This window comes from Electrophorus electricus, chromosome 25 (genome assembly GCF_013358815.1).
Source record: "Electrophorus electricus isolate fEleEle1 chromosome 25, fEleEle1.pri, whole genome shotgun sequence".
NCBI lineage: Eukaryota > Metazoa > Chordata > Actinopteri > Gymnotiformes > Gymnotidae > Electrophorus > Electrophorus electricus.
The window spans coordinates 2,812,501-2,824,783 of NC_049559.1; the positions used below are offsets into that span (position 1 = coordinate 2,812,501).

Here is a 12,283-nt window from a genome sequence, read left to right on the forward strand (position 1 = left end):
CAGCTAAACGTTTTCATTCAAAGCTCGCGCGCCTCAGCCTACAAGTGCTCCGCATATGTGAGAGCGTCTTCAAGACTGATGGAGATGCATCATAGGTGGTGAAGAGAACACCAAGAACAGGCAAAGAGCGTGTGCCCATCAGAGGAAAAGGATTTGTTTAGCACGGCATAATCGCATCATCGTTTTGATACCTTTGTTTTTTTTCCTAACATGTAGAGAATACTAAAAATAAACAGTGTGTGGTAGTTTATGTGAGTTGGGGGGGTGTTTTCGACTGAGAGGGTATACTGTGACCAGCAATCATTGCTATTTTGAGTAGGGATGAAACAAAAAAAAAGCTAAAGTCAAAAGAATTCAGCAGTGCCAAGTAAACAGAATCTAGTTTCACCAGTGTGTGGGTGTGGAAGGGAGTGGGGTGTGGGACAAAAAGTGACTAAGAAGCAAGATTGCGACCAGGGCAAGGGGACACCCTATTCAATGCAACCCACGTGTGTCCTCGCCCCCGGGGAATGACATAAACAGCATCATGGCTTCCCGCACACGTGTGTAAAACTCAACATCACATACAAGAAAGAGAGAGAGAGACCTGATTTAAAATAAGATATGAAAGAAGACCAGGGTGCCATGTTTATGTGCGTGAGTGTTTGAGTGTGCATGTGTTTGTGAGAACGCAAGTGAGAGAGCGCGGAGAAGATATGATCAGCATCGGAGCCAGCTGTAGATTAATCCAATTTCCACCTGAAGAGAAGCAGATCCGTCGGCACCTCCCCGAGCTCCTTGGAGGAGGTCATGAAAGAGCTCCCCGCGGACCAAAGCCCGGCTCCCACCTTCAGCCAATCCCAGTGCAAACCACACACACCCATAAGTGCCAGGAGGTTGCCACGGGTGACTGGGCCAGTCAGGGTTAAGATGATTATTCTGAGTAAATAGGATCAAAACTGTAATGAAATATAACTAGAAAATCTCATTTAGCTTTGGCACAACCACTGTAGGAACAGTCTTAGGAGTTCTGTTACTTCCCTGTTTACATTCAGTGATACCATCACACTCTTTCTCAAATAAAAACACACACACGCACGCGCGCACGCACACACACAAACCAAAGAAAATCTAATTGAAGCTTTTCACTTTTACACTGACCTGGAATCAAGGGATCTGAACAAGAAAAAGATTTTTTTATGTATCACATCACAGACTCCACCAGCAGTCACAGGAGATATACTGATTGTGCATTGCCCAACCCTAAGTAAATACCCTATATAAATACTCCAAATAAATACCCTAAATAAATACCCTAAATACCCCATATACATACCCTATATAAATACCACAAACAAATACCCTATATAAATACCCTAAATACCCCATATAAATACCCATAATAAATACCTCATATTGTTACGGAATGCTATCTCCCCCCCCCCGAGACATGTGGTATGGCCCGCCGCGTGCAGGGGGATTCCCATGCGTACAGTTTGTAACCACGCCCCCCTGGGATAGCACACACCTGAACAGGGTTTAGTGTTACATGCTTGTCTGCCTATTTAAACCCCTGTCAGGGTGTGCTCCCTGCTGGTCATTGTCGCTACTTATGTGTTAATATCGATCTCTGGGAACATCGCTGTAGCCGTAACGTGGGTTTGTGTAGTCATTTATTAATGTTCATGTGTTCTTCGTTTAATGTTAAGTGTGTAGCCATGATCGCCGTGTTATATGTGAGTGGCACCGTTGTCGTCTGCGTTTTATGTTAATAAACGTCATTCACCGTCGAGGGACGGCACACGGGCCGACTACGTTACATATATAAAATACCCTAAATAAATACTCTATATAAAATATCCTATGTAAATAACCTAAATAAATACCCTTGCTGTCATAATGTGTTAATAATGTACTCTGTGGCTTTGGCATGATCTGCCTGTAGAATTATAGTCCCCTAAGGTTTTTTCTGAAACAAACTGATCTACATATAACACAGGATGCATTCAAATCCACATCACTTTCTTGCTAAGTATACGAAACGTTCTTCAAATGTAGAGTATGTCATTAATGCCATATAAAGATAAAAGATATGCCAACCACATCTGCTGAAGACGTGTAAAAACACGAGACAACACACAGAGTCACACAACTGAGACAGCACACAGTCACACAACTGAGACAGCACACAGAAAGTCACACAACTGAGACAGCACACAGTAAGTCACCAAACTGAGACAGCACACAGAAAGTCACACAACTGAGACAGCACACAGAAAGTCACACAACTGAGACAGCACACTGCCTCTGGGCCTCCTTTTCAGCCGTAGACAATGTGTGCAGAGGGACCCCAGTGCTGACAGTGGAGCTTAGCTGCTGTGTGTGTGTGTGTGTGTGTGTGTGTGTGTGTGTGTGTGTGTGTGTGTGTGTGCCTGCGCATGTGCACAACTATTTTAGACCCTAGCATCAAAGCTAGGCACAGAGACTGTTCCAGGAGTTGGGGGTTGGGTGTCAAAGGTGTCCCAGGACCAGTGGTAAACTCTACCTGCGCACGTGTGCAAGGACCAGTGAACCAGACTGCATGAGTATCGCAGAAACTCCAATGATACGGTAGGACCATCTTACATCTCTCATAGGTACACTACCAAGCCCAGCAGACAGGCTCCACAGTACTTATACACTACATAATCAAATCTCACAAAATGTTAAACATATATGCTTAGATTCTGTGAAAAAATCTTTAGCACTTATACAGCAGATACGTCTTTTCTTCAGTGTGCACTAACCCTTCAGAAGCTGTTATTTTTCCATATCGCTCGATGGCTTACCCACAGTTAGGCGTCTGTTGGGTAAATATTTTGAGTGTAGGGACGAGGGCCAGAAACGCTTCTCCCTTCTGGACACGGGCCTCTACAGAGAGCCTTTAACAGAGGGTGAATGCCAGTGAATTGGCGGCTCGTGGGCGGCTCGTGGAGGGCGGTGGGGGGTGACCCCCATTCAGCGGCTGCTACCAGCGCACAAAGGCACATTCACTGTGTGGCATCACCCGGTGCCCTTCTGACAGCAACACCAACGCACACTGAGCTTCAGTTTATGCCTGAAGAGAAAACATTAATAGGTTTATATATATATATATATATATATATATATATATATATATATATATATATATATATATATTATTTTTATTATTTTTATTTTTTTTTACTGTATGAAAGTACAGGGCAGCCGATGTCATTTTCCAAGCTAAGAGCTGGGATTCCTGTTTAATCTATTTAATCAGCTGGAGCACAGTGAGGTTCAGGTGAGACATGAGAGTTCCAGCCTGCTTGTTATTTACTCTGGAAATATCTACATACCAAAAAATGCAGATATCACTTTAAAAGAGATTTAAAAACACCCAACAGCACTCAGAAAGGGCCGTTGGGAAATATTAAGTGTATTTTAATGTCAGGAACAAAGCGCAGACAGGTAGGACTTAAATGTACTTAAAATCCTTAAGTTCGTTTTTTCATCTAAAATTCCCAGCAGTAATACTGTGTGAAGACAGGGATATAGGCAACAGAACTGGGTTTTCCGTGCGTCCTCTACTGCCACCTAGTGTACTCAGATACTCACCTGTCATTTCTAAAGCTCGGGGCTCTACATATTGATCTATATTGACCTGAAGACGTAATCCATAAGCATTGCTTAGCTGTGACTTATGCAGGCCCTGTTCTAGACGCATTGGCGTCACGGGATGTAATCAGCACGCGCCTTTTTTCCTTTGCGCAGACACGATGAATTAATGTCAGTGTCTTGCAGCTGTCTGGGCGACATCGTAAAAGGTAGCGTAACTAGGCCTAAAGTCCGTACAAAAGGATGTAATGAAAATGTTTGGAAAAACAACAACAACAGAACGATGCCGCAAACTGATATACTGTGTAGAACGAGAAGACAAAGGGAGGCAAAAATGAATCGGGGTAACTGGATGAGAAATGACGTCATGAGTGGCTATATACAGTATAGGAGTATGGCTCTGAAGACAAAAGATAGTCACGGTGTTATATACTCACCGATATATATTCACTGTGATATATTAAAAGGTATATACTCACAAGTATGGCTCTGGAGACAAATTTTAAAAAGTTATATGCTCACGGTAAATCAAATAGTTCACTATTTTAAAGATATTTTGCGTTTTAAGCCTAAGTCACGACTGTGCTAATGGATATCGTTTATATAAGCAGGTTACATATACATATACATATATATATATATATATATATATATATATATATATATATATATATATATATATATATATATATATATATATAGGTGAAAAGATTAGTCAACGAACCGACTCACCACCAATACAACAACTCTTTAGGGTGATCGGATAAAAAAAAAGGCTCAAAGTCTCAGAATGGCCATCATTATTAAATGAAGACCCCCGACACGCGGGGACATCTAGAAGAAAACAGTTGGGACTGAATAAAAGTATTAAGAGATTATTAGAATTAAACGTTATGAAACATTATATAAAAATATAGTTTATACACAGTATCGTTTGGTCGTTCACATTCTAATTCCAGAAAAGTTGGGACTTTCTAAAAATGCAATAAAACTAAAATCTGTAATTTGTTAAATCGCCTTAACTTTTATTTAATCGATAAAAATACAAAGAAAACATTTTCAGTGATTTCACTGACAAACCTAATCGTACTTTGTAAATATAAAACCAGAATGTAACCCCTGCCACACACTTCAGACTCAGACCGGGTTATACAGTACCACTGTCGAGGTCATCAAGAGCGAGTACAAAAACCAACACCCACCATCGGCTTAAGGAAGGATGGGTCATGATTCACAACTGGGTGCCAAACTGTATGTTCAAAGACAGTGTTGTGCAGCCCAAGATTGTAAAGAATTTAATTTACTTTGATTTGATTAGGGTCTTTCGCCATCTACAGTTCATGATATCATAAAAAGATTCGGTGAATCGGGAAATCTTGCTTCGTAAAGGCCAAGGGTGGAAGCCGCTGCTCATTGCGCGTGACCATCTCGAGCCTTCCGGCGGCGTTGTTTGAGGAGGCGTCACGCTACCGTCATCGACACAGCCACGTTTGGAAAATCACCGTCTGTTAACACAGTCCGCCGCTGCACCAAGAGATGCAACCTGAAACTGTATCTTGCAAAGAAGAAGTCATGCATTTAAAAAAGAAATTGCGCAGAAACGCCCGCGAGCTCTCTGGGCCCAGAGTCTTCCGACAGGGTGGCTGAGTGGACATCGCGTGCGTGTGCTCGAGCTGTTTAAACTGTATGACGCGTTACAATCAGGAGACTCCGACGACGGAGGGTCGAGCAGCGCCAGTCTTGTTATACAACAAGAACGGGCAAAAATCCCACCTCCAAAAAAACTGCCAAAATTACTACCTTCAATTCCCAAACGATTAAAATGTGTAATTAAAATAAAAGGTGACCCAGTGGTAAACATGCCTCTGTCCTAGCGTTTTAGAGTGTGTTGGAGGCATCAGTTTCTAATTTTGTTTGTATTTAACAAACAGAATTACGTCAGTCACGGAAAACACTGAAAATATTTTATTTGTCCTTTTGTCTGTTAAAGGTTCGCGTGAACTAAAGTACAGAGTTCAGTTTTTATAGCATTTTTTAGAAGTTGAGGTTGGAAATGAGGTTTGAAAACATTGAATCCAAATGTTTCCAAATCACCAAGTTTTTTGTTCCAGTATACTCATATGTCATTATGGAAAAGCAGTACCCAGGAGAGTGGATCCCGTCTGTTGGCTGACTACTGCTAGAAATACGTTTACACATAAGTGTAATAACAGCCTTCATTTATGAATAGGTAACATTTACTTATGGCAAAATGTAATTGCTCTATCACTTAAAACCGTATCTGATGGGAAAAAATCGACAAAAATTCTAATTCTGCGTAGAAAGTGTAAGGTTAACCTGTCTTTGCTGGACAGACTTTTATTTTAATGGTTGCTTAGTGTTATGGGGGACAGTTGTCGAGAGAAGAAAAGAGAAATGTTTTTAAAAAGACATGTGTTTTAAAAAAGACGTGTTTAAAATGGTCACAACATCTGTTTAGGCTATGTGAGCAGACAGTGGATCCGATTATTATCCGATTATTCAGGCTCCTGCTGTGCCTAGCGTCGCTGCTCAGACTGTGTGGACATATGTAATGCGACCGTTTGACATAATACACACAAATATTTAATCGACAGTAAAATAAACAGTAACCGTAAGACTCTAACGGTCATCCATGCCAAGTTAACTCACCGCCTTTTACGCAGAAGAGCGCAGCCTCCCTTGGGGCAAGATCTGGATGGAAGTGTTTTGACAGGAAATCCTAAAAAAAAAACCTTGTTAAGAAGTAGCAGAATTATCAATAACGTCTACTTTTCTGCGTCCTATGACAAACTTTATGACTGTGAACTGCTTTATTTTTGGTTGAAAGGCTATTTTCAGCCAAATTAAAGTGTTTCTGTCCACCCATTCCCACCTAACCTGTACCATATTTTGAATCGGGCGGTAAGCCGCGGGGCAGCTGAAGTAACGGCTCGATCATGCTGGGTCATACTGGATCATGCTTGGTCATGCTGGGTCATGCTGGGTCATGCTGGATCATGCTGGATTTCCCGGCGACAGCAAATGCGAAGCGAGTAGTTTGTGTAGAAAAAAAAAAAACAAGCATGGGCTAATAATATTACTGTGTAAACGGACTCGTTGGAAATAACGTTGAAATTATGAAGAAGACGTAGAAATCGCAATACTCCAGCGAAAGCAAACGGCACAGTGAACTGCTCGAAACTTCACTATCGCTTAAATGCGGCGAAGAAGGCCCTCAGTAAAACTTCAGTATCCTTGGTAAGGACATTTATTAACCTACTGTTGTAATACCAAGTGGAGGTGATGGCGTTTGTTTACTTGAGTAATTTAAAATTGTTAATAAAAGAACAGTAGTCCTCATGTCTTAAGCGTTAAAGGTTTAATAAGTGAACTGTAGGCCCAACACTTGAAGAGAAAATAGGGTGCCTTTGGATTGTTTCCATTTGCATATGTTCATATATTGAAAAATATTTTGCTGCCTGATTTTTGTTTTGTGCCTGCACCGATCCACTAATTTGCACTCTTAGACCCAGTCTTAGACCCCGGGGTCTCTGCCGTAGTTTCATCTCACGATCGCGGCCCAACTGAACTGGTCTGTGCAATTAGGACGGTATAATGGTTAAAGGCAAAGCTGGCGACGGCTCTGGTCAGTAATTCATTAAATAGATCTTAAACACAAACTAACGTATTAAAGGTCCTTGGGCTTAGTGTTTGCTAAGCAACTGCATGTAGGACTAAAATGAAACGCTTGGGGAAGTTAATATGTCAGTCCGGTCGTAGGTCACAGTGTCCATAGGCCGCAGTCCTGTCACGTGTCTTTTCGCCTGCATCGTTGCGGGTTATTTCGTTTTAGTTTGATTGGGAATGAACGATCTTTCTTGATAAGTCCTTATTAAGAGATTGGGCAACAGTTACAGTATGTGTTTGTACATTGTTTAGATCAAATGTCGAGCAACTGAACGGATAGCCACACGAGTAAGTAAATTATGCCATAGTTTGTAAAGGTGGTTTTCCGTCCGACGTGAGTACGCGTGTTGGCTTTCGTGCGCATGCGCACGGGGTGTTTCCAGAGGGATTTCTGCATGTGTATTTGAAAACAAAAGATAAGGTTCGCGATTAATTTGTCATTATTTTACGTAAAATGTTTGTAGACTTCTTAATATTATAGACGCTAGCCGCCATCTAGTGGACAATATCCGTAAGTATCTCTGTTTTGTTTACGTTTTCATTTATATTTTTGTCATTTAGCAGACGCTCTTATTCAGCGAGTAGCGAGTTTCAGTAGTCTAGCTTTGAGATGACAAGACGGTTGTTAAACACGATTATGGGGAAAATATTATAATCACACAAGTGTAAAGCGTCATATCTGATTTCTGTGCATGGACCAGTTCGCCCATTTCTAAAGTTACTGGCCATCAATATAAAAAAGAAACATATATACAGATTCTGGAGTGTAATTGCTAAAATGCATCTGCTTTGACCACACCATTCTGCATGCAAATAAAACGAAACATTCTGCTTTCTGCTTCGCCTACCAAAATGCTGTCTGCAGCTTGACATTTGGTTCCAAATTACTGCAGTTCTAGTTAAAAATTCCTCAGTTACTTGTAATTTTCACTCCACTCAACATTTATTTTCTTTTTATGCCTGTGACGGTAATCACTACATTTGAGTCTGAAATACTGCAGTGTGCAGAACTTCACTACAGAATTACTATAAATTTCAGATTCTTTTGCTGTCTGGTGTTGCTCTCTCCCCTTTGGCTGTAATGACAGTGTGCACTTGCACTGACATGAACTCTGCGAGTTTGTCCAAATTCTAAGGATTCCTGTTCTCCCTGTAAACACTCGCGGATCTGGTCTGCCAGTGGTTGTTGCAGAGTTGTGAGGTGTGTGTTTGGGTCATTAGCTTGCTGCAGTGTCAATTCCCCACACAGATGCAAACCACTACAGATCAACAATGACTACAAATGAATGAACGTAATCAAGCTTCTGATGAGTAGAGCAGATCTCCAGGGCATCGTCTGAACTCGTGATCAGTGGAACAGACACAGCTCGTGGAACTCTGACCATTTGTACAAGAGAACTGACATGAACAGGTTCACAAATGTGCTGAGTTGCTTTTCACTAGTGCCAAATACTAATGAAGGAAGTCTCAACCCTCTTACAAATTTCAATGTATCTTTTATGCAAATGCTTGTATCCATAGCAAAGGTAGTCAAAGCTGGGAACACTGCAGTAAATACAATATAATGCCCACAGTAACTGCAGGAGCAAAGCTAACTCACAATATTAACATTCATTTGAAAGTATCTGAAATTAATAAACTGGTGTAATTTCTATAAACAGTCATATTTCAGATAACTTAATATTCATGTTTCAAATTCACAAACATGTCCTGCTTTACAAGGAGGTGTTGAACACAAACAGTGTAATCTGTATGTCTGTACAAGTGTGGTACAGAGGCCGGCGCCCGCGTGACGGGGCGCACTGTGTGTCTGCAGAGAGGACGTACCGCATGCGGAGATGGCGATGGTGTGTCTGAACGACTTCGAGCAGTATGCCAGGCTGCACCTGCCCAAGGCCACCTGGGACTACTACGCTGCTGGGGCCGACGATGGTTGCACCAGAGACGACAACCTGCAGGCCTACAGGAGGTACGCCGCCCTGCCCACAGTCTCACACTCAGCACCGAGCGCGGCCCTGCCCTGGTCAGAGATTCTCGGATCACTCGCTGACCAGTGAGTAAGCAATTGCTGTTACCTTTATGTCAGAGAAATGTTAAACTCTTCTTCCTCCCTGCTCCTAATCCGGTTCCAGGATCCGACTCAGGCCACGGATGTTGCGTGATGTGTCCGTGTGCGACACACGGACCACTGTGTTGGGAACAGAGATCAGCTTCCCGGTGGGTATCGCACCCACGGCGTTCCACTGTCTGGCCTGGCATGAGGGAGAACTGGCCACTGCCCGGGGTGAGTGTGGGGCGTCGGGCACGGTCACCTCAGAAGTACATGACCCACTGCTTTCACAGTGCACGCTGACACAGCGTCCTCGCAGTCTGTGTAATATAAATGTAATAGTGTCGTACTGTGTAATATAATTGTAATAGTCTTCTACTGTGTACTGTCTACTTTGCCAGTTACGTGAGAGCAATCCTGAGACAGCGCATTCCTAAATTTGTCCACTAGATGGCAATGTGGTGATATTTTCTATTAAAAAAGGTTGCCTGGTGTATTTCTTTTTCATAATTTTCGCTCCTCTCTCTCTCTCTCTCTCTCTCTCTCTCTCTCTCTCTCCCTCCCTCCCTCTCTCCATCTGTTCCTCCAGCCACAGAGTCGTTGAACACCTGTTACATCACCAGCACATCCTCCACCTGCTCCGTCGAGGAGATCTGTGCAGCGGCTCCCCATGGTTACCGCTGGTTCCAGCTCTACGTGTACCGCCACCGCGGCATCTCCGAGCAGCTGGTACGCAGGGTAGAGGCGCTGGGCTACAAGGCCCTGGTGTTCACCGTAGATGTGCCATACACGGGCAAACGCCGCGACGACATCCGCAACCGGTTTAAGCTTCCTGCACACCTGAAGGTCAAGAACTTTGAGGGCACCTTTCAGGTAAAGAAACATAGTAGTTTGATATTTCTCAAACACATCACCTTGAACAGTGTATTTTATTGTTTTGCTGTGCTGCTTTGTTTGTGTGTGTATATGTCTTCCCCTACAGGACACTACAGGTCCTGAAGAGTACGGCGTTCCCGCCAACACCATGGACCCGTCTCTCAGCTGGAAGGACGTGCACTGGCTGCAGTCTGTCACGTGCCTGCCCATTATAATCAAAGGCATCCTGACCAAAGAGGACGCTGAGCTGGCAGTTGAGCATGGTGTCCAGGGACTGATCGTGTCAAATCACGGGGGCCGGCAGCTGGATGGGGGGCCGGCCACGGTGAGAGGCGGGGTTATTGTTGTTTTTGTTTTCACACTGTGTGCTTCGCCTTGTTAGAGAGATGGTGCTGTTGTGCTTTGGTTTTCCTCACGTTCACTCAGTCCCCCCACTCCCCTCCCCACCCCCTACACTCCCCACCCCCTACACTCCCCTCCTCCCCCCCTACTCCCCTCCCCTCCCCCCACTCCCCTCCCCATTTTGTCGTTCCTCCTCCTCACACAGATAGACTGCCTGTCCGAGATAGTGGACACAGTGAAAGGGCGCATCGAGGTGTACATGGATGGGGGCGTCCGCACAGGCACTGACGTGCTCAAGGCTTTGGCCTTGGGAGCCAAATGTGTTTTTATTGGCCGACCGGCAGTCTGGGGCCTTGCTTACAAGGTAACGCTGAGGGAGCAGCTGGTGAGAATGTGTGTGTGACGTGAGGTGACGTGAGCAGTGACATGACATGAGCAGTGGCGTGACGTGATATGACGTGAGCAGTGATGTGACTTGACATGACGTGCAGTGACGTGACGTGACGTGAGTAGTGATATGACGTGAGCAGTGATGTGACGTGAGAGCAGTGATGTGACGTGTGCAGTGACGTGACATGACATGAGCAGTGATGTTACATGAGATGACATTAGCCGTGACGTGGCATGACACGAGCAGTGATGTCACGTGACGTGACATGACATGAGCAGTGATGTGACTTTCAGCTCTCACCTGAATGGCTCCTGCTGACTCTCCTCTGTGTGCTGTCCAGGGGGAGCAGGGTGTGAGGGAAGTCCTGCAGATCCTACACCAGGAGTTCCATCTGGCCATGGCCTTGTCAGGTACGTGCAGCCACACCATGCCCACGCCGGGGTGCGGGGTCTCCGCCGCGAGAGCGTTCCAGTTCCAGTATGTCTCTCCTCATGGACGGTCTCTTCTCTACCCTTTTAACAGGCTGCAGAAACGTGGCTGAGATTAACAGGAACCTCGTTCAGTTCTCCAAGCTCTGACACCAACAGCAGCAAGCGTGCCTGGAATAAGGAGAACGTTTCCTCCTGCACACACTGTCTCCACTCCTGGACGCTCACTCATTGACCTGTTAGACACAGATCCAACTCAACCATCGCAAATCAGTGACTGTGTTTTTCTATATATTAGTCTATATATTTATTCTGTATATTATTCTCACAAATAAAATACAGATATGGGCACTCAGAAATAAAGAAAAACACTAAATATGTATTCCAAATGATTTTGAATGAAGTGTTTATTATACATGCTTTTAGATATTAATATAATGTTTAATATACATTCTATTAGAGTTCTATAAAAATGGAAACTTGACAGAAAAATCACGTTTTTACGGTTCTTCGAGGGAAGACGCTGGTGATGTTAGCGGCAGGGACAGCAGCAGAACGGAGGGTGTGTGCCGCAGGCCACGGGGCCGCGTTTGTATCTGACAGTTGGGTTATTTTTAGCAGTTTAATCTTTTAGTTGCGCGGTGTGTTGGAATTTGAAGGAGAGGTTTGTGTGGTGGGGAAAAACTACTGTGCCAGTATTCAAAACAGCCTGGAATTCATTATCTGAAAGAAAATGATGTTGATTTTAGATCAATAAACTCTTTATTGTAAAACAGCATCCTGTCAGTCATTTGATGTCTTTTCTTGGTCTCGTAAGTTCGTAATAGGAGCCAAGCTGCAGTGTGTGTGTGGTCAGGGTCAGGATCGGGGTCATGATATTTACACGCTAGCATGCAAACCCAGCGCTCATGC

The 12,283-nt window shown here is 43.8% G+C and overlaps 1 protein-coding gene across 3 annotated transcripts; it reads left to right on the plus strand.

Annotated features, from left to right (window-relative positions):
* Window positions 1-6,772: 6,772 nt before the first annotated feature.
* Window positions 6,773-12,146, plus strand: hao2 (hydroxyacid oxidase 2 (long chain)). 3 transcript variants are annotated; one of them, XM_027026576.2, is made up of 8 exons: window positions 6,773-6,855; window positions 9,101-9,253; window positions 9,417-9,568; window positions 9,924-10,207; window positions 10,317-10,535; window positions 10,758-10,916; window positions 11,284-11,353; window positions 11,466-12,146. In XM_027026576.2, the coding sequence occupies exons 2-8, from the start codon at window positions 9,123-9,125 to the stop codon at window positions 11,519-11,521; spliced, it is 1,071 nt and encodes a 356-aa protein (XP_026882377.2). In that variant the 5' UTR covers window positions 6,773-6,855; window positions 9,101-9,122; the 3' UTR covers window positions 11,522-12,146. The 3 variants fall into 3 exon arrangements, with proteins under 3 accessions (XP_026882377.2, XP_035378632.1, XP_026882376.2); XM_035522739.1 differs by lacking the exon at window positions 6,773-6,855 and adding an exon at window positions 7,409-7,572; XM_027026575.2 differs by lacking the exon at window positions 6,773-6,855 and adding an exon at window positions 7,712-7,795.
* The last annotated feature ends 137 nt before the right edge of the window (window positions 12,147-12,283 follow it).